The following is a 26877-nucleotide window of genomic DNA, read 5'->3' on the forward strand; positions in this document are numbered from 1 at the left end:
GGAGGGCCTCCTCGACGAATCGGGGACAGCCGTCCATGTACTCGTAGGGGTATACCCCTTTCAGGAGCAAGAGGGTACGCCTCTGGAGCTTCGGCTCGTAGTCTGTTGTGATGCGCATGTCTCACGGGTTGCTGGCTTTCACCAGGCCATCCAGGCTTGAGAGCATGAACTGGGAGTTGTCGATGAATCGGAGCTGGCTGATGCTGAACGAGATGTACTTCTCGGCGTTGTGAGGGATGCAGGTGACCTTCCCTTCAGTCTCTGCGCTAGTCTGCATGATGAGATGGCTGTCGTAGCCCCGCAGGTTGTGAAAGACAACCGGTATGGTTGTCGTCTTCGAGCTGAGCCACAACTTCAGATTGCACTCATTGTGGGCCGCACCTCGGTACTTGCCAGTAATGTGGCAGTGGTCTCGAACGGAATCGCCTTCGAGGGGCTTGCTGCAGACGTGGCAATTTGTGGCTTTCTTGTAGCTCCCCCAGTCCTTTCCTGTCATGTGCACAGGCTCGGGGTTAGCCAATATCGTCTTGATCCTACGCTCTTCTTCTTTGAGCGCTTCCAGGAATTGTTTGGCCGCGTCGGGCCCTCGGTAGAGCTGCGGCGGCTGCGTTTCCCCGTCGGAACGGGCGACTATGTACGAGTAGCCGCATGCCTCGTGTCTGGAGGTTTGCTGGGTGCCGCTCTTTTGGGGTTAAACGCTGGGCCCTCGATCATGCAGACCAGACTTATGAAGTCGGCGTAGATTATGAAGGGCGCTTTGAGCTGCTTGTGGTAGTTCTCAAAGCGGATTTTGTAGTTTTTTCCGGGGCTTGGCATTCTGAAGGCAACTGCGGCCTGGTTGATGCCTCGACATTCAGGCTTATGCTCTTCCAGCAAATCCTGTCTGGTGAAACCGTGAAGGCAACGCTGACAGAAGTGCAGCTGATGGTAGCCACTCTGGTTGAGAAGGCGGTCGAAGTTATTGATCCAAGTGTAGTGATGTTTCTCAGGATGTTTCGAATTCGAGACGAGGAAGAGATTCTCAGTCTTGCAAGCTCTCTCTACTTTGCTCAGACGGCAAGGAACGACGCCGCCTTCCCAACCGTACACGTTGATAGCAAGGTCGTTCTGACGCTCTACTCGTTTGAGTTGGGAGAGCGGTGTGGGTGCGCTCACTCCCACAAAGTCAAGGCCGTCTTCAGTGGGATATTTTCCCGGCCGTTGCAGGTCTTTAGCTGCAGGAAACAGCGCAGGCCTTAGAGACCAGCGGAGGCAGTCGTCATCTCTATTTTTCACGTTGACGATCGCCTTCTTATTCTTGACAGGGGTGGGGAGAGGAAGGTATGAGCTTCTACGTAAAGGCTGGTAGTGAGCGATGTCAAGCCAGAGTGTTTTGACACGATCCACTATCCACCCAGACCCTTCTCAAGTGAACTTTTTCAATCTCTCCAGGATTGTTGGGAAGGCTTCATGTAGGGCTTGCGGAATTTCATGCTCCTGTAGCAGCGTGATCTGCTTTGTCCCGAACACTGGTGCTTAAAGCACTTCAGTACCATTTGCTTCATCCTTCTGAAGCTCAACCTCTTCAGCCAACTGGAACTTAACTCCTCGTATAGCTAATAGCTTCTCGACGAGTTTGCGTTCGATGTGAGGCTGGTCGTTTTTGAGGAAAGCCATCAAGTCGCGTTCGGAGGGGTGCCCATTCGGCACCTGCATTTTCCAGGCTCTCAGATGATAGCTGAAGGCCTTTGTTTCATCCCACTTAAGTTTCGTGGGTGGTGGGTAAATTCAGTCAGAGGCTCATTGATGTATGCGTCCATCTCATCATCGGTAGGCTCGGCAGGCTTGCGCTTGCGTGGTTTGGGGATAGGCCTGCGCTTTCGCGGTTTGGGGATAGGCCTGCGCCCTTTCTTGGCGTGGGTGTCGGGTCAGCTGGCGGTTGAAAAGCCTTAAGAGAGGTGTTCAGCGCATGTCCGCTGATTACACCTTGGTCATATAGTTACAGAAGTTTATTAACAGTATCCATATCAGTGAATATACCTATCATACGCTATTGTCTAAATGGATGTATCCTAGCATTTAGTGAAAATTCAGCTAATATAACCTACCATACGCTATTTTCTAAATGGATGTATCCTAGCATTTAGTGAAAAATTCAGTTAATATAACTTACCATACGCCCTTCTTTAAATAGTAATTCCCAGCCTCCACATCGCTGAGGTTCAGGCTAAACTGCCTTCGTGCTCGGGCATCTTTTCTACGAAGGCGAGCTTTTCCGGCTTGCTGACCACTATCTGCGCATCGTTGCGCCTCTGCCTGCGTGCTGATACCACAACCGCGACATAGGACCGGCACCGGCGAGCCACGCTGGATTTGTTGCAGATGCACTCCACAATACTTCCCCATACATAACTTTCCATGTGGCTCTCTAGTGTGGACCCTCAGCCACGCGCACTTGATCTTGCCTTGCCTCATAGATGTACAAAGTGTGGATATACGCTGTGAGTTTGGATATACGCTGTGAATCGTCTTTCTTCAAATGATTGACGGCCGGCGGAGGGCACCGCCTTATCCCCGACGGCCAGCCCCGCGGGCGCGGGAGGGGGGGGCGCCAGCTGTCTTTGGCTCCTGCAGTTGTCCAGGGTTTGGCCTTCACTGTAATTATGCTAGCATACATACGCGAACTAGAGTTGGGGTGCTTAGATTTGTGTATACTCCTTCTCAAACTGTGAGGTGCGCCAGAAATGACGCTTTCTCAAGTTGAGGTGAGCTAGAAATGGCAGTCTACAGACCGGGGTGCGCTAGAACTGCTAACTAGGGCTGGGAAGCTCAGATTTATGTACGCAGCCTCCCAGACCGGGGTTGCACCAGAAACGACGCTCTGTATACTACTGATTGGACAAAGTGAGAGTATGTGGAAGGTGGCATCAGTTATCATATGACGTGATTACTACATAGATAAAATGAAAAATGTCATGAAAATTGTGAGATATTTGCTAGCATTAGTAATTTACATAGCAATAGTTTCAGTGTATATAATTATAATAAATTATTTATCGCCCAACATTACTATACACACTGAAGATGGTGACTGTGGATCTAGTGATACCTTTTGCACATGTTTATTTAGGGATAAATGTCTGGGAAAATATAAGAGACGTGTTTTAGGACATGCTGTTTGTGATTACTTCTTTAAAGCACAGGGAAAAATCTTTTGGTGATTGGCATTAAGGTATTGAGCACTTGTGATGTGTTGAAGACATATTTAGATGAGAATTTTTAAGCATCTATTAAGTGCCATTACAATTTATTTGTCTGACAATAATTGCATCTAATTTTATCAAATCAAATATTTTCTAATTTCAGGCCAACTCTCCTGAAGACATTCTTCCTGTAATTGCAACCGAATTTAGTTATCTTATCAGTATATTTTGTCATGATCTCTTTGTTGTTTCTGTTGTTGAAAAATGAAGGTTTGTGTCCAAACTAATCGATTGTCAATTGATATTTAGATAATGTTTATTGGGAAGTAACTATCATTGATTAAAAGAGATTGTTTGTCGGGTTGAGTATGAATACCCTACGCATGTATGTACTGTCTTCATTCAACAAAAGCATGACATTCTTTCAAGATAAACAAGACTGAAAAGACATACAAGGAGTTTTCATTAAGTGTTTCCATGCAGGTTTGATTTCAAAAAATCTGACTTGTGAAATATCTTGAGTATAATGTATTGTCTATTAAATTCTGTGAAATTAAAGGTGTTTTGATGACCCTAGAGACAGACATAGATAATGAAGTTATTGGTTTCTATAGAAGATTTCATTATTGTTGTTGACTGCATCACTACAGCCATTTTTACTCAATAAAACCCATGTTGCAATTTGTAAAATCCCTTTACAACAGTAGTACTTAACCATCACCTAATTTTTGTTTTTCTTAATAACTTAAATGTTTTATATTATTTCTCAACTAAACGTTTGTCGTCTTGTGTAGGTGATGTGATTCTATTTTCTCGATGACGTGTATGTAATAAGGACCTTGTATATCAACCATCTGTTCTTATTGGGAAAATTTTTGTTCAACAAAGAATGTCAAACTATTACAGATCATTTGCACTTGTACACCAAACATTAAACATTAAACAAGTCTTTGTTGGATGCATATTTTTATGTTAGAATCTTCCACCCTTCGGCGTGTACGTTGTTTTTTTCATAGCAAATTAAATCCGCATTGATTTCATCGTCTATGGTAGATATAAATAATATCGCAAATAATCTATTTGCTAGTGTGTGAGGCTTAATCGTTGAATCTGAAAGTCAAAATCTTAAATTTAACTCACAGTTGAATATCAAAAACTTTTATTGAAATGTATCAAAAAATGCTTTGTTTTGAAATGACAATTTCTGTGTTTCTATGCATTTTTCTATCACATGAACAAATGTACAATATTGCAAACTTAGAAGACTGGAAAAAATATCTTTTCTATGTCAACATTTACTTATTGATCTAAGTTGCAAGAATGACTGCATAGAATAATGAAAAATCAATTTAATGCTCGTAATTCAGATGTTTGCGAACAGTTGAGTCTTCTGACAGAATGGTGAAGCGTGTGGACTTTAAAGTCTTGAAGGTTTAAAGTCAACAACAACTAAAAGACTTTTTAAGATTTGTAAGAAACGTTAATCATCATTGGCACGATAAACTTCGTAGGACTTCGATGAACTTCTATTGCCATATATTAAGATAGGCAACGATAACAAGTATTCTTGCTACTTTTTCCAGAGCTGAAATTGTATCGTAAGATAAAACATAAGAGCTGTGTTTTACTAAAAGATTGTCGTTATTTATTTAGTCAGTGAAGCACCTAAACTGGCTATGAGCTAATATGAAGTGTGTAAATCTAATCTAATCTGTTAATTTGTGTTTTGCAATTTTATAACTTAAAGCAAAGAAATTTTGTAATATGTTTACTTTTGTTAATATAAATATAATGTTTTTCTTGTTCATTTTTACATCCAAAGAGAAAAAGCCAAAAACACAGCGACAGATACCTCGTACAGGTTGGTGTAGTCAAACAACGCACAATACAGGGTGTTTAAAAAAAAACTGAACAGATAGGAAAACGTCGCTAAAGTAATCAGCTCGCAAGATCAACAAAAACTTTGGTGGAAATAGTTAGATGGACTTCCAATGGTTTATCTGTAGGTAAAATTTTTCAAATAAAAGCTATTTATAGAGTGAGAAGTATGCTACCGGCAAGCACTTTTGAAAAAGCTTGTGCACGAAAATGACAAAGGTAAAAAGCAACTGGAACACTTAGGGTTAAAATATGGCACTTGTTGTTCAAGCTTATCAAATTTCCGGGAAACGTTTGCGACGAAAACGACGTTGCAACTTGAATGTAATTGATACAAAAATGACGTTGCAACTTGAATGTAATTGATACAAAAATGACGTTGTAACTTGAATGTAATTGATACAAGAATGACGTTGCAACTTGAATACAATTCAAGAATGTTATATGCAGTGCAATGTTATAAGAATTTTATATGAATGTTATATGAATGTTGTATGTCAGAATGTTATATATGTTATATCCCGTTGAGTCATCTGAATTTTTCAGGTTCTTGAGACAATTGCTTAAATTGTCCAGCAAAGTGCGAAGATCATATCTACATTTAATTTGAATATAATTGTTACAAAAATGACGTTGCAACTTGAATACAATTGATACAAGAATGACGTTGCAACTTGAATGTAATTGATACAATAATGACGTTGCAACTTGAATACAATTGTTACAAAAATGACGTTTTATCTTGTACTTCCCCCTCACCTACAGCATTTCCATCACAAATTTTAGTCTTTTAATTATTATAAATTATTATTTTCGATTCCTCTTTATGAACTAACAATTTTAAATTAATGAGACAGTAAAATATCGATTTGTTGATTCTTAAATATTATTATTAACGTGATAATAATGTTTTTGTTGTTTTTTTTATATATTAGGAATCGAAAAGCCAAAGCAAGGACAATATTTTGAAGGTTCGTATGGCCATAAGCTATTCTCATAATGAAGTCTATATTTTGTAAATAAAAAAGTCGCTCAGACACCTTGAAAAAATCTTAGTTTTGAACTAACAAACGTCTGCACAACTGTGTACTGAAGTACGAATATCAAATTCTATAAATGTCAAAACGTATGCATCTTTTTATATTTTTATCATTTTTTTCGTAATTCAGTACTAATGGAGAAACTATCACATCCACCACGTCCAGGTTGGTAAAGTTAATTAGCACAGTGATGATGAGTATTTATGGATTTTGGGGGGTTGCTAATGCAAAAAAATAATGTTTTTGTTGTTTGTTTTTATTTTTTCAAAACAATTAATGTCATGTAATGAAGGTTGGTTTTGTCATGATGATTGCTCGTTGACGGTTGTCAGGGTTGCTAATATATTCAGTATATGTAAGAACCAAATGAATTAAATAATTATGTATGATGCATGTGCAAATTCAAATGATGTATGTTTTCAATGTTTTTTTTTGATAATATATAGAATTCACAGTAAAACCATCTTGAAAGCCGCGTACAGGTTAGTACATACATACTAAGTAGAACAGCGTAAAGATAATTGGTTTTTTTGTTTTTGTTCAATAAAAAAATTTGGTCATAAAATTCTGTCATTGCAATGTATGTGTATAAGCAATTGGAGCTCACACTCTTTTTAAAACTTTAAGGACGAAATTTAAATTGTAGCGAGATGATACTTCATACCTAAGATGTTCATGCAGTTCTACTTAAAGTGCGTGAGAAATCAAGAATATTAATAACGTATAAAAATGCTATTTTATGCAGCTACATTAGAAATTCGTGATGGTTATGAAGTATACTAATTTGGACTTCTCAAAACTGTTGCACTTAGCCCCGATGAATGTAACGTTTTTTCCACCTTATAATGATTTCCCTACATTTGTGCTTACTGATGCTCCGCAAATAGTCATTCCCTAGTGTATGAATTTATTTGTTTACGTCGGTGTACTTGGAAATCATTTCTAGATTACATTTTGTTAGCAACCCAGGGGCGGATTCAGAGTGTTGTCAAACTTGCCTTGGCAACAGTCAGACTTGTCGTTACATATTAACAAGTACACCGACGTGCTATTATACGCTTAGCTTAGAAAGCAGTTATCATATATCTGGCATTTTAAGTATACATTCTGCTATAAATCTGAGGAGTGAGCATAGCAAAGAACAAATTGAATACGACTATAAAAACATGTAAATTTTATGTTCTTTGTGTTAGCTGTAGGGAAGAACCCGTGCGGGTGATTATTTTACGAGGTTTGCGCGAGTATATACCGAACATCTTTTTAGGTTTCGGAAAGAGTTCGTACATCTGCCAACACGATTTTTGGGCAACAGTTAGCAGTCTTTTTGTTGCTATATTTAGCATGGTGGGCAACACTCAAGTGTTACCAGCGAATCAAAAGTCGCTGTTCTAATCAGATGGCAATAGTTTGGCAACAGTAAGCAAGAGTTTCCCCTGAATTATTGTGAAGTCTGAATCTATAAGCAAAATAGTTGATAAGTTCTACGATGTAATGTAAAAGACACATAATTGTTCTGTTTATGCTTCAATAAACGTCTTTTACCACAAGCATAGGAACATATGGCCACAGTTTTAGTGAAATTGAAGAGATATTTCGCCGCCAAGCAAAATCAGATAATATAGTTGAAGCGTTAAATACCTTCAACACCAATGTGCAAATCATTTACACTAAGAATACAGGATTCGTTTTAAAATAAGGGACTAGATTGCGATAGGACTTTTCGATAAAACGATAAGACTTTTCTAAACTGCAATCTCCAAAAAGTGAAATTAAATGATCAAATTCAAAGATTACTGTTATACACGTCACTTTGCGTTTGTATTTATAAATACGCTAGTCTGTTATTGTTGACTATATGATTACTTTACATCATGACAACTAATAAGCAATAACATAAGTAAAGTACAACTTATTTAGGCGCAGTATTGTACATGTATTAATATTAGTTGAGTATAGACTGAATCTGCATGCATGATTTCACTTGCTCGTAATAATAACTACACTGGCAAAACATTGTGTCTCCAAGAAAGAGCTTTAATCTCAAAAATTCGTGACGGGGAGGGGCACGTTCATGAACCCTCTATAAACAGCGCTTGTATCTGCTCAATAAATTTTCCAACAGTTACGAAAATAACTGGATCCGCCCCTGCAACCCTCATTAGTACCTTCACCCATTTCATTTTTGTCACAGATTAAATGCTTTATATCAAAACATTATTGGAATTTTTAGTGCCAGTCGTGTTATACAGATGAGAAAATTAGCATATTTCTGAACATAGTCATTATTCCTTTTATCATTGTTGTATAATTTTCCTTTAAGTTGAAGTAATATCGTCACAATCATGGAAATGTATTGATAAATCATCAATGCACCTGAAAAACTCGCAAAAATGAAGGAATATTGACGCGAACATCCAACAAAGGTTATAAATGTTAGTGATAAACTTGTAATTTTCTCGAAAAAGTTTTTGCTTTGTAAAGGAAGTGATGGAACCCGTCTTTATGTTTTATGCTAGTGATGTTTATGACAAATTTAGAGCAGATGAGGTGAATAGAAAGATTGTCAAATATGGGCCTTCATGGACAGAATGGGTCAGATTTATTTGAAATGTTTGCCAGCATTGGTACAGTTGACCAATGCTGCAACAAGAATTATTTAAAAAGATTGGCGATCCGAAAGAGTATTTTCTCAAAACTTTCCCCAGTCTCCCTGGTCGTGTGAACGCTGACGACGAAATAAAAAATAAAACAGGAATCAAAAAATTTTTTAATTTAAATGACACGAATGAATGAGAAATGCTATTTTTGTTGCTACAAACTTTTGTCATACATAAATTTTACCATGATTCACCAGTGTTAGTTTATCGTGCATCAACCATTCAGTGTAGTGTATTTAGTTATCGATTAAATATTTCATTTTTTGGTATTAGTTACGTTAGAATTATTTTGATAGCAAGATACATGCAGCCAGTCCGTTCATATAGCGGCCATGAAGATAAAATAAAAGTTCAAGTTGAATGATTTCGGAACAAACTATTTTTCACTCTATTTAACTTTATGGAGTGAATTTATGATAGACTTATGCATTTTGATAATTTACCATTAGTTTTTTTCTTCCTCAAATATATTTTAGGTTGATATTCAAAATTTTTAAAAAATTATTCAATATCTCCCTCTCCTTTAAAATACTAATATAAATAGTATACTAATTGAAAACATAGCATTTATTCCATAAAATGTAGTTCCTGCTGTGTTGTTTAGAAATGCTCACATGTTTAAAATATTATGTATGTATTTGATGAGATACAAAGCAAGTAGTTTTTGTTTTATTTATCTCTAGTCAGACGCACCAAAACCGGCAAAGAATTCAATCTTGTTGCAGCACTTAAAGAACGGGGAATTTTTCGTAAGTTTTGAAGATTTATTTGTTTTGTGTTCCTTTGAAAGTTAAACACTGATATGCGTTAAAATACAAGGTTAAATTTTTGAATTCTTTCGTTGCATACAATAACAATGTTACGTTAAGAAATTGCATTGCGTCAGAAGTTAAATTTCATTGCTAGGAGCGTGTCTTTTTACCTTGTTGGTTTGTTTCTCATTTTTCTGTGTATACAAATCCTTAGATTATATTTCTAACAGTGCAGGTTTTGAGCACGACACGGTAAAAGTTATATCTTGACGACGTGGTATGCCAGGTATACGATATACTTGACGAGAAGTGCCCACGCAAGCAAATTTTCTTATGAAAAAGAATATCCTGGGAAATATAAGTACTCAGACTTTTAGCCTTAGAAGTATATAATGCCGGTCAAGCGTCTAAATTAGCTACCAAAGAATTTTAAAAATCTGTTCTTAATTAGTTAGATTTGTTATTAACAAAACGCTTCTTTCTTTAATAAGTAAATTTAATTACCAAAAAATTTATTTCTAACTTTTAAAGATTCCAAAGTAAACATTCGATAAAGAGCTTTTGAAACTAGCTGCAAAGTTCGAACTCAATCATGAGAATTTGGAAGGTTTTGGTTACGTTTGTCCCCCCCCCCCTGACACACACACTCAAAAAAACTTTGCGTTGCCAACGAGTGGGCGATTCACTAGTTTTGCATATGTAGATAAATATTTTGAATTTTAAACTGTTTCGGAAATTGTCCATTACACACATTTCTTTAGATTCATGCACAATACTTAATAAATACCTTCTATCTCCCCCCAGCAAAGATCATGATTTCCTGCTGTGGTCTTTTGAAATTACCACATTTTTAAAATATCTTGATCTACCACAAATTTTAAAACAGGTATTTGTCATAGTTTAATGTTTATAGTGCAATGGCACCAAAAATGCCAAAAAATAAAGCACTCATTACAAACACCACGGACGTACTGCCATTACCGACAGAAGACATTATGGAGCTACTGGAGCTCTGCCTCACCTCGACTTACTTCGAGTACAAAGGTACACACTACAAACAATTACACGGAACAGCAATGAGCTCACCCGTTTCTGTTGTATTTGCTGAAATCGTAATTCAATCTAAAGAGGAACGGGCGCTCACGACTTACGGACATGCACTACCTTTTTGGTTCAGCTTCTTAGATGACACAATCACACCACTACATGCAGACGAGATTGATGACTTTCACACTCACATCAACAAACAGAACAGCCACATACAATTTACCAAAGATGTCGAAGAAAATGGAACTCTTCCTTTTCTCGACTGTTTGGTAAAACAAGTCAATCAAAAACTACGAACAACAGTTTATCGCAAGCCAACACATATTGACCGACTATTAGAACAATCATCTTACAACCCCACATCACACAAAGTCATCACAATCAGAACATTAACAAGACGTGCACAAATCATACGTGATTCACCGGACGCTCTATAAAACGAAAACAGCCATCTCAAACGTGTTTTTGACAAAAACAACTATAAGTCTGACTTTATCAAACGCAACACTTACAAACCTAACGAACCCAACGAAACGAACAACTCAGTGACAACAGCAACGATACCTTACATCAAAGGTACGTCTGAGACTATCTCGCGTATCTTACGACAATACAACATACGTGTCGCACATGAACCTATCACAACGTTACGACAAGTACTAACGAACATAAAGGATAAAGAACAACCCAACGAAGGACAAGGTGCAGTTTACAAAAGAAACTGCTCCGAGTGCCACGCCTCCTATATCAGGGAAACTGGCAGGAACTTAAACATAAGACTTACTGAACACAAACGAGCTACAAAGAAACAAGACAAAATTAATCACATTGCCAAAATCACCGAATCACAAAGTACAACGTTGACTGGGACTCGACAAAATGCATCACTTACAGTACTGACTATAGACAACGGCTTACTTTAGAAAGTTGGTATACCAACTTGGAACAAACCCCCCTGAACAGATCACAGCAATTACCTGCACCTTACAAACGACTTATTCACAATACAAACAAACGATCAACAAAAAAATAACACTTCAAACTAATTCACAATGACAATACACATTTGACACCCACACATTTCCTGTACACACAATACAATGACGTAAGAACCAGACAACAAATACGGCTAACCTGACGTTTACTCCTCATTTAACTCTGAGGTTGACTACTGCTAAGGTTGTCAAAACGTCAGTCAACAACAACAAAAACAGTCCTTCTCAGGACTCTACTAACGATACTCCCGGGTTCATACCATTTACTTTAAAAAATGAAAGTTTGTAAAACTGTCATAAACGCACGGCAGGTAAAGATCGTCGTAGGGATTTTAAATTTTCCAGACTTAGCAGCGTATTGTATTCTTCGTGTGTTCAAACACCTGTGCACAAAATAAAAGAATACAGAAAATCCCATCAGTTTGGAGCCAACGTTTTAAACAGTTTCGAGTTATCACATATTATCTGTCTCCATTTCTATAAGAGCCGATTATTGTAACAATAATATATTTTAAAACAGATGCCTTAGGCCAAAGAAGAAAAGAGATGGCGTACACAGAGAGGTGTAAAATTCTTAAATGGAACTCTTTAGTACAAAGGAGAGATTTCCTTTCCTTAGTGAAATGTTATAAAACTGTATTCAATCTAAATGGATTGAGTTTTAGCGAATATTTTGAACTTTGTAAGAACACTAAATCGTGATCTAACCACCCATATAAACTACAGCTCAAACTCGCAAGACTGAACTGTTACAAAAATTCTTTCTTTGTTAGAATTATCAAATCCTGGAATAATCTTCCTATTAATTTATTTAACTTTTGTGACAGACCTAACGTTCGTGAGTTTAAATCAAAATTGAAGAAACACACGAATATTTATTGAATCGTCAGTTAATAATTGATATTTAGCTGTTTCTTATTTGACATTTTTTATTTATTTATTATTTACTATTTATTTTTTATTTATTATTTTTTATTAACTAGTTCTGTAAGATTTTTTACATAAATAGGAGACCCTTGATATAGGGCTAACCTCTGGGTTTCCTTTTTCTTAATAGTGATGTATTTACATGTTGTTCTGAAATAAAGTATTGTAATGCATTTTGGCTGTTCTATTTCCCCTTTAAGGACGTATTAGGCCAGGTCTGTCTGTTTCTATAATAAGGCTGCTTAAGACTTTCATAAATATATTTTTTGAACGTTATTAATAAATAATAGAAAGTAAACCAAAATAAAGCTGATAAGTTTTTATATCTTTCACATATGTTACAAATAAGAATTTTCAGATCACACTCTTATTGCAGTTTAATTTCATACACAGGTAATTGCTACATTTCTAAAACGGTCTCTTCGTTTCCTGAGATCGATTGGCTTAACTGTATTGTATTCTGGCGTGGATTTTTGGTTTGGAAGTTAAAAGCTGAAAGTCGTTAGACTTACCGTTTAATCAAACACGGCATATAAAGAAAAACAGTAATGTTGTGTGTGAATAGTAAAACTGTTGTTCTTGCTGTAATGAGTCGAAACATAAATAAGCTTAAATATTAAATTAACGTGAACAGAAATTTCAATAAAATTAAAATTATTATGTGATCGAAGATGGATGGCAACAAAACGCAATGACAACAAAATGAAGAACGAATGAAATTAAAAAATGTTAAGACCTCTAAAAAATGTTCTTGAGCTTTAATTGCATCTTGTAAAGGGGGTGATTTATTCACGAATCTTGCAAGTACTCAAAATTTCCCATGAAATTTTTTTGATGCAATAGTTGATTGTTTTGTCTTTAGTTATACTGGACGATTATATTTGTCGTTTACAACTGACACAACAAAGAAAATTCATTTTCTCACATCAAACCAATAACAGCCTGATCAATACATGGGTAAAGTCTTTTCTTTCTTGAAATTTGGCTGGCGGTCAGGTTCAGTGAGTCAGCACTTGAAAAAAGGGAATCGTTGTATAAATAATGGCGATTATGAACCAGCAATTGAACACTATATACAATGTTTGAGACCTCCAAGCAAGAATAGCTTCAAAATGATGGCTTATTTTGGTGCTGGCAACGCTTGTGTCCTCTCTGATAAATGGGAGGATGGATTGAACTGTTTTGATGAATGCTTAAAGATTTCTTCAAAAGTGAAACGTAAATTTTGTCAACATCAAGTTTATCTTGGCCTAGGAAATATCGATTCTACCACTGAAAGATTTGTGGACGACCTGAAGAAAAATAAAATGGTCTGTCTTTGCCATATTGCATTGGGAGGATTGAACAAGCGGCTTGGAAATTATGAGAAATCTTTGGAGCATTATAGAAAAGGATTCTTTCTTATTGATTGTCAACACCAAGAAAATCAACAGGAACTAGAAAAAGAACCAAAGAAAGTTGATGGTATTAACATTAGTAAAGATTTCATCGACCACAACATGAAGAACTTGTCAGTTATTACTTCAACTAAAATCATGAATGGAGTGTTAGTTGTTTATCGGGAATTAGCAGAATTGTTTGAAAAACTTAATAGATGGGACGAGGCGACTTGTATTTACAAAATATATATGGAGGTGGCCACTGAAGATGATGATGTACAAGAACAAAGGAATGCTATGGTGTGTTTAATACGAATATACGGAAAAGATGGGCGTGATAACTTGAGGGAGTCAGTACAATTGAAATTACAAGAACTAGATAATAAAAAAAATAATGCAGGTACGAATGCAGGCGAGGGTAAGAGACAACTTTTGCTTCGGCTTAACAATAAATTTAGGATTTTTTAAATAATGCATTATAATTGACATTAGAAGTTTAATGACTGGTAATCCAGGAATGTTTCATTGTAGAAAAGTAAAGGTTTCTCATGATTTTTAAAATTTATTCTATTGAGCTTTTGACTCGGTTCTGACAAAGGCTCGAAGAACGCTCATTAAAATAAATTTTCAAAAATCCGGAGAAACCTTTACTTTTCTACAATTCACATTATATGTACATAGTCGTTCGTTACCAAAATATATGACGTGGATTTGCCAGTGCCAAAGCTTTGTTACGCCAGTCTGGAGACATGATGTATTATATCTGATAATTTTAGTTATCAGCTATATCCTCCACTCTTGCCAGGATTTGTTTCCTCGAACGAGTGGTTTATGATTTAACAATTACTATACGGTTTTACCGTTACGGCAGTTAAACCATCACTGGCGTATAACAATTAAAATAAATTCAGGGTTAGGAGCTTAAGAATTCTACCAAGATTATACTTATAATAGCTAGTTTAAATGTTTAAAAGTATGATCGTGCTAGTGATCGAGATGAACAATTATACCCAGTAATTCTCTAGAATTGGATACCTAAATTTTACCTGAACTGATGGCATAAATGATTTATTTATGAAATTGTTGTTATGGCAAATTGTGCAGTCAGTACCTATTTGAATCATTTGTGCAATGGCGGATGTTGAGTTATTTCTAATTAATTGGTTTTCTTATTTTAGTAATCTTTAAAAGTAATATTTTTACCCGATTTCAGAATTGCAGTTGTTGGAGTGGAAATGCGTTGATGAATCAACTAAACATAATCAATTGTTTCTAAAAATGATTAATTATGGACAAGATCCCAAAGTCAAGGTTGAATATATAAGCGATGTGCGTGTAATTTTCTCCGGAGAATTTTGCATCGGCAAAGGAAGTGATGGAACTCGTGTTTATCTTGGACTGGGAAAAGATGGCTATGGAAAAGCAGTGAAACGAATACCTCGTGATATCTGCATTAGGCTTACACAACAAGAAAAGAAAATTTTCAAAGAATTCATCGAAAAAAAATCGAATGATGTTGTGAATTATTTTTACTTAGAAGAAGACATTACATCAGAATATGTTTATTTAATACTCGACCTGTGTGAAGAATCGCTGGAGGATTTTGTGCAATCGGAATCAAATAGTTTGGCTTATCTTAAAAAATCGCTTCCCAAAATTCTCAGACAAATTTTAAAAGGTTTAGCTCATCTTCACAGCGAGCCACATCCTGTTCTTCATCGAGATTTAAAGCCTTCCAATGTTCTCCGAGATGCTCAAGGCAAATTTCTGATAGCTGACTTTGGTATCAGTCGAATACTGAAAAGTGAATATAATACATTTAAACACGGCCTTATTTGGGGATCTGATTATTGGGTTACTCCCGAATCGTATTGTCCGGATGATGGGTCGATTAAAAAGTCAAATTACAAAAAAGAGTCTGATGTAATGGTATGTTTTAGAATATAACAGTTTTCAAAATACAGATAAATAATAATAAATACATATCTTTATTATTTTATTCACGCTCTTTTCATTGAATTTTAGAACGCAGGAATGGTTGCTTTTTATGTTGCAACAAAAGGGAAACATCCTTTTGGAGATCGAACGACAAGACTGCAAAACTTGTCAAATGGAAACCCTGTTGAATTGAAAAACATAGTAGATGTCGAACTTAAAGATATTCTTTCGTGGATGCAACAATTGAAACCAGAACTCAGACCATCTGCCAACGAGGCGTTAAAACACCCTTATCTACAATCCGATGAATGTAAGTTTGACTTGATGTGTGATGCGGGAAGCCAACCCGAGATAGAGATACCATATTTAGGTCATCCTCTCAACTCAAATGTCCATGAGCAGTTAAATGGGCTAAAAAATTGGAAGGATCGTATTGATCCTGAAGTCTTTAGTAATTTCAATGTGGGACATTACGATGCTACATGGTTGGGTTGCTTGAAATTTATACAAAATGTTCACCAGCATTGGAATGATGTACCTCGTCCAAAACGGCTTCAAAGTGATGGTAATTATAAAACGTTTTTCCTGCAAGTTTTTCCAGAGCTTCCTCTTTTGGTGAACAGAATTATAAGATTAAATGAATGGAAGTCAAAACCAGATCTCGAAGAACACTTTTCAAGTAAGTTACAACATTTAGATATTTGTCTAGTTTAAACAGTGTAGTTAAATTTGTGATAACTTTAGAGGTGAAAACAGCCTTAATATCAACGACCCTCAAAAGAAACATCTTGCTATGGAAAATGAAAGGCTTGAACTTAAGATATATAATCAATTGGGTTAGTCAATGAAGCAAATTAAGTTTTTTACTCAATTACTTGTAATTTAAGTTTCAGTTGCAATATGACGGATAAAATTAGGGGCATATTTTCTTAGGAATACAGGAGGGTGCGAATATTCTCCTCCCAAATTCTCTAGTACCCTCTAACAGAAATTTTAAAATAGTGTTACATACTGTAGAGTAATATTATAACAGTATCTGAAGTAACGAAATTGTACAGTAGGACTGAGTAAAAAGTGGAAGTTATCATTCCAAAGACAATTACATGTTTTATATGACCACCATTTGCAATTGAGTTACTACCATGCCTGTTTTTATTTAAACATTATAATCGAAATACATTATTTAACGCGAAGTAAGCAGTTTTATCATGTCAATTTAATTTGCTGTTTATTTTCTTCTCCCTTGTTTGTCATGTGTGAAAATTACTGTTGTATTCGTGTTTCACTCGTCGTTGGCAATTTACTTAACTTTGCGAAAGAAAAGCTAATTACTCTTTCATTTCGCAAGATTCACTAATCCGTAAGCATAAAAAGCCACAACAGCCCGAGGCCTTGGTGACCTTGGCTAAGATTACGATGCACCCCCTCCTTTAAAAATTCTACACCCCTCCTGTCAAATGAGCATTGATCCACCCCTGGATAAAACCAAAACAATGTCATTTATGTAGTAATGATTTACAATGAAAGTCTCAGATATAGCCAGTTATAGAAAATAAGGGATAGCAAGAAAGACGAGAGAGAAAAATTATGCATTTAAATGGTGTTTTGGTCTCCAATATCGTTTCCAGTATTTTGTAAATTTTAATACACGAGACGAATGGTTATTTATGACTTTATGTTTTACCTTTATACAGTGTTGACTTGACAGAACTTATGAATTCACCAATAAAAAAATTAATATAATAATAATTATATGGCTCACTCGATAAACCGTAGTCAGTTGCTTTTCAGAGCTGGTGGTGTCAAAAGCGTTTTAATGCATTAAAAAAGCTTTTTGTCATTACTTATTTGTTGTCCGTGACTCTCCAGTCCTACCTGAAGCGACTCTTTAGATAACTAATTTATGATTTATTGCAAAGTTCTTCGTCAGACTTGTAGGCAATGAGGGAATTTGAGCTACGTTTTCCCATTTAGTCCTCCCTTATTGTAACAATTGTATGTCATTTTAGAATTGCAGTTGCAAGAATGGAAATACATTGGTGAATCAACAAAACATGAAAAATTGTTCTTACAAATGATTGAGTACAGGCACAATCCCGTTGTTAAAGTCAAATATTTGAATGATGTACGCGTAATTTTCTCAGAGGAATTTTGCATTGGCAAAGGAAGTAATGGAACCCGTGTTTTTCTTGGACTGGGAAAGGATGGTTACGGTAAAGCGGTGAAACGACTACTTCGTGATGAATGTATCAAACTAGCACAACAAGAAAAGGACATTTTTAATGAAATCAAAGCAAAAAAGTCGAAGTATGTTGTGAGTTATTCCTACTTAATAGAAGACACGGGAACAGAGTATGTCTATTTAGTACTAGACCTATGTGAAGAATCGCTGAAGGATTTTGTGCTTTCCGAATTAAATAGTTTGGCTTATCTTCAAAAATTGCTTCCCAAAATTCTTAGACAAATTTTAAGAGGATTAGCTGATCTTCACAGAGATCCGCGTACAATTCTTCATCGGAATTTGAAGCCTTCTAATGTTCTTCGAAACGCTGAAGGAACATTTCTGATAACTGACTTTGGTATTAGTCGCATTTTGAAAAGTGATTACGCGACATTAAAAAGCAATGCTAACAGGGGAACTCAGTATTGGATTGCTCCTGAATCATATAGTGCTGGTGAAGATTCATTTGATAAAACACGTTACAAAAAAGAGTCGGATGTAATGGTAGGTGTTGAAATGTAGCTATTTGCATATTACAAATTAACTCAATTTTTTGATTTACACTGACGCAGTCATGTTTTATTGGTTTTAGAACGCAGGAATGGTGGCTTATTATGTTGCAACGAAAGGAAAGCATCCTTTTGGATCTTTAAAGAATAGACTTCCAAACTTGTTGAATGGAAATCCTGTCGGATTGAACGAAATCAAGGATGCTTCACTCAAAGATCTTCTGTCGCGGATGCTACAACAAAAACCGGAAGACAGACCATCTGCTGACGAGGCGTTAAAACACCCTTATCTACAGTCTGATAATGAAAAATTTGGCACAAAATAAATGAGCAGTCAAATTTAAATACACCATATTTTATACACTCAAATATATGAGAAAACAAGTAAAAAATAGAAACAACTTGCATACTTTTTAATGTAATACGTTTATGGACAGATCCATTGTTGTTGTTTTTTATTTCAACGATGTCAGGTAGTTCTTTGTGCGTTGGTCAATATCCAATACCAACGATTTATATAAAGTATTGATTCTAACAGAAAATATTTTTAGATGTTTATATTAAGCCTGCACTGTCAATTGTACTCATACACTTGTGAATAAAAATAAGTTTGAACTTTTAAAAAATGTAAAAAAAACGTAGTTATTCTGACATATGTTTTCACATATCATTTGCTTTTGCAATTCTAACAAATAGTGTTATTCTGTATTTGTTTTGCACTCCACATTATTGTCGGTAAATTTAGTATTTACTCGTTTGAGCGCCGCAGAGCTCTTCGAATTTTAGAACTTTGGATGCCGCGCTCATTTGGGAGCAGTGCTCTTCAAAAAGATCTGTCAATTGTGCATTGTAACAAGAAGATTTAACATCAAATAAACACGTTTTTACAATATTTTTGCTAGAAAATAAATTTCCGAGAGTGAAATTTATAGTTGTTTTTTGTTAGAGTCTTCATCAGTTTTAATGCTGTGTCGATTACTCATGCATTAAATAATTTGTGCGGCGCTCTTTAAAAAATATTGTTTAAAAATGCTGCTGTCATTCGAGTGAGGAGCTCGTTCCGAGACGGCGCTCAAAGGAGCAAATTCTCGGAATGATAAACCTTCTGGAAACAATGACATTCAAAAAATGTCTTATTTCGTTTATGACATTCAAAAGATTCTTCTTGAAATTTAATGGTGTCTTTGCATAATACCTTCTTAAGTCTTCCATCATTTTTGGGGGAAGGGGCAGACGTAAATTCTCGAGTGGAGTAACTGGCAGAGCACAACTTCGTGTTTTTATTATTAAATATGAAGTAATATTCCTTTCTTACTCCTGAGTAGTGACCTGATGACTTCATAAATTTGTCTTATATTACAAGTCGATCAACTTCGCTCAACTAATGTAAGACAAATTCCTGAAGTCATCAGGTTATCACTCAGGAGAAAGAATGATTTCCCATGACAAACTAGTATATTATCAATTACAATGAGGGTTCTGTAAATTCTGTTCTACAAAAACTGCTCTCGTACGTCTAGTCGACCAAGACTTAATTGATCTTCATAAAGGTAAAGTATCTTGCCTTTTTTCAATTGATTACATAAAAGCTTTTGCATGACTAGGTCGATCATAAAGTATTATTGCAAAAAATTGAAGCAAAATGGGTTCACCGAATTGAACTTTAAAGCTTCTTCGAAATTATTTACATGATCGTCTTCCATATGTCCAAATTTATGATAATCAGAAAAGCTTATCTGGCCTCCGGCAAAGAAATTTTTTAAGACCTTTGTTATTTCTTCTTTTTATAAATGACATGCCTTTAGCAATACAACGTTCTGTACTTAATATATGTGCAGATGAATAAGTAACTATTCAGATGTAAAAGATGTGCCTTAATTAATGTAGCAAAACAAAATGCATGATGATTACCAGGTTTGTAACCAGAAACTACTTGGAGTGATACTTGACAAGTGACAGTCTCTAGGCTTTAAACAACATGTTGAGCAGCTATGTAAAAATTGTCTCAAAGAATAGCAGTACTGAGAAAAATTTGACGTTATCTGTCTATTAGTGAGCAAATATTAAGCCGTTAAGAACCACGCTCGAGGCCTTTAGAGAGAAAAATCAGACCGAGGTCTTGTTGTACATTGATTTTTAGGGGATTTTCCATTGTATTTAACTAATATCCTTCAATCGAATATGGATGTTCATGGCTTGCAAAAATGTTATGGAAACTGCAAAAATTGTTTGGAAGTTGCAAACTAAAATATCGATTATATAGCGTTAAAAATCATGGCATATTTTTGTCTTTGTAATTACGCTTACACATTCTCTGAAAAACGATAGAAAGGATTGAATTGCTTTGATCATTGTTTTTGCTTGAATGTTTCTTTTAAATTGAAAGGAAATGTTTTCGACATCAATTTCATCTTGGCCTAGAGAGTGTCACTGAAGATAGTAGGATATGCATGGAGTACGAAATAAAAAAAGATTAAATGATCTGCTTCTGCCATAATGCACAGGGAGGATTGAATAAGCTGCTAGGAAATTAAAGTAAATGGTTTGAACCCTGGAGTATCGTAACATGTTTGTGGATGAAGATCAGCCAGGTCAGTAGAGTCTTGAGAACGACTGTTGGTATTGATGTACAATTTGGCGGTATTCAACAGACCTTCTCAAGACTCCACTAACCTGGACGATCTTCATCCAAAAACATGCTGCTTGCCTTGGAAATTATTAGAAATCTAGCATTATAGAAATCTAGAGCGTTATGAAGGATTCTTTCTTATTGATTGTCAGTAAGATATTATTTTGAAATTCGTGGGAGTCCGTGAAAAGGAAGTCACGGTCCATTTCTAACTCAAAATACGTTTTTCTAAACAAAATTAAAATCGAGTAGAAGCAGAGCATCTCTGCTTGTATCAAGTGAATTGTATTTCTGTCGTCATATTTCACTTATAACTTTCCTTTACATTTTATTGACTTGTTATATATTTAACTTATTTTTTATGATGGAGACGAAAATCTTTATGATCATCAACTGAAGATAAGTTAGGTAAAATCGGTGAGTTTTAATGGAGTGGAGATTAATTAAGTAAGATGAATGTTAATTTTTTAAATGGAAACATCGATATTAAACTTTACTAAAAATGTAAACTAATATTCACCAAATGAACTTCGAAATAAAAATAGCTGTAGCGAAGAATCAAGCTTAGTCATAGTTTTTGTGCGTCAACGGATATACGATGTGAGTAAGCACAACAACGCGCTACAAGCTAACCACACAAGCCCGACCACAAAGTATGAAAGCACTATAACGCGCTTAGAAGGAACTAAGTCATCCCACTATTACGTGCAGGATATGACGGGGAACACTCCCTTTAGTTATTATATAAAGACAAGACCAGAGATAAATAGTTATAGCAGAATTCAATGTAACTCGTATAATTAAATATAATATAATAATAATGATACGTGGCAAGTGTATGATTTCCTGGCGCAAGTGCATATACCGAGGGACATGAGGATCCAAATCTGACTGTTCTACGGTCCAACGTTACATTGGTGGCAGCGGTGGGATCCTTGAAATCAGCCTAAAGTCAGAGAGTCGGTGGATGACGAACTGTTTGTGCTTAAATAAACCGACAGTTGCTACCCTGGGCTCGTGTTCGTTCTTTAGGAACGGATTGGATATGCACTGTAGGTTCTGTTGCTAGGTTAGTTCTTTGTCTGGGCGTATGTGTCTTTTAAGCATAATTAATGAGAGTTAATCGCTAATAAAATAAGCGAAAACATGACTGAAGAAGGTGCTAGTAGCAGCAATTTCGCTAATTCCATCCCCCACAGGGTACTTGTAATGCCAGAAGCTTTCGCAGCATCTGAAAAGGAAGACTGGATTTCGTGGCTTAAATATTTTAATAATTGCGCAAAATTAAATAAATGGGATAACGAAGAGAAACGTGATTTCTTGGCCGTTCGTCTCCGGGGCGCTGCACAAGAAACATATTTTTCCTTGTCAGAGGAAGCGCAGGCGGGAACTTTTGGAGTACTTTCTGAAGCCCTCAGTAAGAAATTCGCACCCACAGAGCGGTTAGAATTATATAAAGCTGAGTTTCAAGCTAGGCGACGCGCACAGGGGGAAAAGTTAGGTGAGCTCGCAGCAGGCTTAAGTAAGATGGCTAGGAGAGCATTCCCAGGCGCAACGACAGACAGTCTCGATCGTTTGGCTATGGATCGATTTATAGCGTCTTTGGACAATGTTGACCTTCGTATTCGTCTGCGGGAAGGCAATCCAAAGACGCTGGGTGAAAGCTTAAGTCGTGCGATCCAGCTTGAGGAAATTTACGAGGCAGAAAACAGTACTGCTCGTAGTAAGACGTCTCGGGTGCAGGCGGTCGAGAGGCCTAGCGAGTCACGCATACTGGAGATGCTCAGCAAGCAGACTACAGCACTTGAAAAGGCCGTAAGCTTACTTACTGACCGTGCTAAACCTGAGATTCGCCAAAATAACCATAGGCCAGGCAATAAGTTTAAGTGTGGTAAGAAAACTTGATGGAAAGGCGGTGGGGTAGGTCACTTTAAAGCTAATTGCCCTACCAATGATTCAAGCGAAAAACAGGAAAACTAGGCCAGGCTGGCACCGCGGGTCACGTGCCAGCCGATGATTCATCTAAGACCCATAAAACAGGTTCCAAAAGCTGGGAAGGGGGTGCAGGAGTGTCAATACCCAAAGTTTTAGGTTCGTACAGCGTCAATGACGGCGCGAGTCTTTACGTCCCTGGGTGGGTAGGTAATGTTGAAATAGACATGCTCTTGGACACGGGTTCTGCGGTAACTCTCATTCATAAGCGAGTATTGGATAAAGTGGATAAGGGTAAGAAGATGTCTGACGTAGAAGAACAGGTCATTTCAGCAAATGGTCAACTCTAGGAATTTTGGGGGGGTTTGAAGTTAAACTATGTTTGGGAGACATTAGCACTAACCACAATGTTTTAGTTGCAAATGACATTACTCAGGATTGCTTGATCGGTGTTGACTTTTTGGGTAAAAACAATTGCTTAATTGATTTTAAGACTGGTGTAGTTAAGGCTGGGAATAGAGAGGTTGTCATGGGTTGTAAGCGGGAAGATTGGACATGTAGTCGGGTTAGTTTGGTGGAAACGGTTACGATACCGGGAAGACATGAAATGATCATGTCTGCAAAAGTTAGGGCGGTAAGTGATACTGTCACTGGTTTAATAGAGCCCTGTCCAAGATTTTTGGGTAAGCCCTCAGTCTTGGTGGCCCGAGTAGTAACTCAACCAAAAGATAACCAGGTACCTGTCAGGTTATGCAACCCTTCTCCGGAGCCAGTAGTGTTACATAAGGGATGCACACTTGGAACATTTGCTCAATGTGAGGTGAGCCACTCTCTAAAGTCTACTACCAACGATTTTCAAGTTACATCCGTCTGTAAGCGTCGTAAGCGATCGAAAGCAACATCGATAAAAGCATCTCGTGCAGCAGTGTCACATTTATTCAGCTGGGACGATACGGACATTAGCAGTTTACAGAAATCTCGGGTAAACGAACTTTTAAATGACTTCGAGGATGTTGTGTCAAAATATTTATCGAACATTGGCAGAACAAATCGGGTAAAACATCGCATTCCTACGGGCAATGCACCTCCTATCAAACAGTCCCCATGGCGAGTTCCCATTCACCAGAAGGACGAGTTGGATAAGAATTTGGCGTCGATGCTGAACGACGGTATAGTTCAACCCTCTTCCAGCACCTGGGCTTCTCCAGTTGTGCCGGTAAAAAAGAAGGACGGGAGCACAAGGTTTTGTGTTGACTATCGTCGCCTTAATGAAGTAACGCGAAAGGACGCATATCCGTTGCCAAGTATTGATTCGACCCTTGATGCTCTGGGCGGAGCCAAGTACTTTTCAACTATAGACCTTGCTAGTGGATATTGGCAAGTCGAAGTGGAACCGTCCGATCAAGAAAAAACGGCGTTTGCAACACCTCAAGGGCTGTTCGAGTTCTGTGTAATGCCATTTGGATTAACAAGTGCACCGGGCACCTTTTAAAGATTGATGGAGTCTGTCTTAGCAGGTCTTCAATGGTCAACATGCCTGGTGTACTTGGATGATATTATTATCTTTAGTACGACATTTGAAGAGCACCTCGAACGATTGCAAATGGTTCTCGAGAGGCTTCGCGATGCAGGATTAAAAGTTAAACCGCAGAAATGTCACCTCTTTCGGAGAGTTGTGCCTTTTTTGGGTCATGTCATCTCCAAGGAGGGGGTCGCCACAGACCCTCGCAAAGTAGATGCGGTGACAAAATGGCCGGTACCTCTCGCGAAAACAGACCTGCGGAGTTTTCTCGGTTTAGCTTCGTACTATCGCCGGTTTATCAAGAACTTTGCAGCAATTGCAGCTCCATTACTTCATGCATTAACTGTTGGTAACGAGAAAAGCTTTGTGTGGACTACTGCCTGTGATCGTGCAATCGCAGAGCTTAAAACGTGTTTAGTGAACGCACCGGTCTTGGGCTATCCAAGATCGGACGGGGAATTTATTCTTGACACCGACGCGAGTGACTTCGGCATCGGTGCTGTTCTGTCTCAAATACAAGATGGCGAGGAAAAGGTAATTGCTTACGCTAGTAGAACATTGAGCAAGAGTGAGCGTAACTATTCAGTGACGAAACGAGAAATGTCGGCTTTAGTTTTCTATACCCAACAATTTCGGCGTTATTGCGAGAACGGATCATGACGCTTTACGTTGGTTAACGAACTTTAAAGAACCAAACGGGCAAGTAGCACGTTGGCTAGAAAAACTTGCAGAATTTGATTTTAAGGTGCAGTCTTGACCTGGGAAGCGACATGGAAATGCTGACAGTTTGTCTCGACGGCCCAACCCGTCTATCGAAGTTCATAATGTAAGAAATATGGAGCTTGAAATACGGACAAATTCTGAGGAAGCTTGGTGTCCCACGTGGACGTCCGCTGAGTTACGATCATTACAGTTAGCTGACCCTACGATTTCCTATGTGTTGTCTAAAAAGGAGATCCAGGTAGATCCTCCACGAAAAGAAGAATTAAAAGGATTAAGCCGAGCTGTGCACAATTTGTGTTCACATTGGGACGTTTTGGAAATTCGTGACGGTGTTTTGTATCGTCGTTATGAAAATGACGATGGCACAACGACGGAGCCCTTGTTGGTAGTACCTCGTTGTTTAGTAGACGATGTGTTTAGAAGTTTGCATGGCAGTCCAACTTCCGGTCACCTGGGCATAACAAAAACTCTCTCGAAAGTACGACAGAGATTTTACTGGCCTGGTCAACGTCAAGATGTCGAAGAATGGTTGATGAAATGTGAAAAGTGCGCTGTAGGTAAGGGTGCAACAAAAGGGAATCGGGCACCACTGGTAAGTTGCCCCTCTGGTTATCCTTTAGAACGAATTGCAATCGATATACTGGGACCTTTACCAGTGTCTGCAAATGGCAACAAATACATCATGGTGGTTGGCGACTACTTGTCAAAATGGACGGAGGGTTATGCCATTCCAAACCAAGAAGCATATACAGCTGCGGAAAAGTTGGTGAACGAATTCATCTGCCGTTTTGGTGCACCAGATACCATCCACACAGAACAAGGTAGGAATTTTGAGTCTTCACTATTCCAAGAAGTGTGTAGGCTTTTGGGAATCCATAAGACTCGCACATCGGCGTATCACCCGGAGGGAGATGGAATGATTGAACGCTTTAATAGAACCCTTGAAGCGATGCTTTCCAAATATGTAGCAAAACATCAAAAAAATTGGGACGTACATCTTCCCCGAGTAATGATGGCTTACCGATCGAGTGTGCAGGAATCAACTGGCTTTAATCCATACCAGCTAATGTTTGGACGAGAAATCCGTTCACCTGCAGATGTGATGTTCGGAAACACTCCTGACCAATCAAAGGATTTGCACGCGTACGTCGAGGAGTTGAGAGACAGTCTCGTGGCAGCGCACGATCTAGCTCGTGAACACCTGAAAACAGCACAGAAGCGGCAAAAGCGATATTATGGCGCTCGCGGTACTGGTGATGGTTTTTGTATCGGCGATCGTGTTTGGCTTCTCAATTCCGCATCAAAACAAGGCGAGTCACGCAGGTTACGATCGCCATGGATAGGACCGTTTGTCATCCTTGACAAACTTTCTGACGTGAATTACAAGATTGGGGCAGAGAATGGAGAAGGAAGAAAGCAAATTGTTCACTACAATCGGTTGAAACATTGCACAATCAAGTCTGTGGAGAATAGTCACCCTCAAGCAACGCGTGGACAGAGTGTTCATGAAGATGATCGACCTCGTGTGATCTTATGTATACCCACG

At 37.5% G+C, this 26877-nt stretch overlaps 1 protein-coding gene across 1 annotated transcript; it reads left to right on the forward strand.

Moving 5' to 3' along the window:
• The first annotated feature begins 9406 nt into the window (after nt 1-9406).
• Nucleotides 9407-19233, forward strand: LOC124438737. Its single transcript, XM_046988937.1, has 6 exons — nt 9407-9506; nt 13341-14257; nt 15071-15786; nt 15883-16474; nt 17805-18520; nt 18609-19233. Exons 2-6 carry the CDS (start codon nt 13432-13434, stop codon nt 18849-18851), a joined length of 3093 nt encoding a protein of 1030 aa, XP_046844893.1. The 5' UTR covers nt 9407-9506; nt 13341-13431; the 3' UTR covers nt 18852-19233.
• The last annotated feature ends 7644 nt before the right edge of the window (nt 19234-26877 follow it).

The sequence above is a fragment of the Xenia sp. Carnegie-2017 genome, unplaced genomic scaffold (genome assembly GCF_021976095.1).
Source record: "Xenia sp. Carnegie-2017 unplaced genomic scaffold, XeniaSp_v1 HiC_scaffold_19, whole genome shotgun sequence".
NCBI classification, from domain to species: Eukaryota; Metazoa; Cnidaria; class Anthozoa; order Malacalcyonacea; family Xeniidae; genus Xenia; species Xenia sp. Carnegie-2017.

Excerpts from the sequence above, each read along its gene's own strand:
- LOC124438737 (XM_046988937.1), top strand. The coding sequence starts at position 13,432 with ATGGGTAAAGTCTTTTCTTTCTTGAAATTTGGCTGGCGGTCAGGTTCA. Across the intron at positions 14,258-15,070 it reads TAATAAAAAAAATAATGCAG|AATTGCAGTTGTTGGAGTGG; the intron begins GTACGAATGCAG and ends ACCCGATTTCAG. Across the intron at positions 15,787-15,882 it reads AAAAAGAGTCTGATGTAATG|AACGCAGGAATGGTTGCTTT; the intron begins GTATGTTTTAGA and ends ATTGAATTTTAG.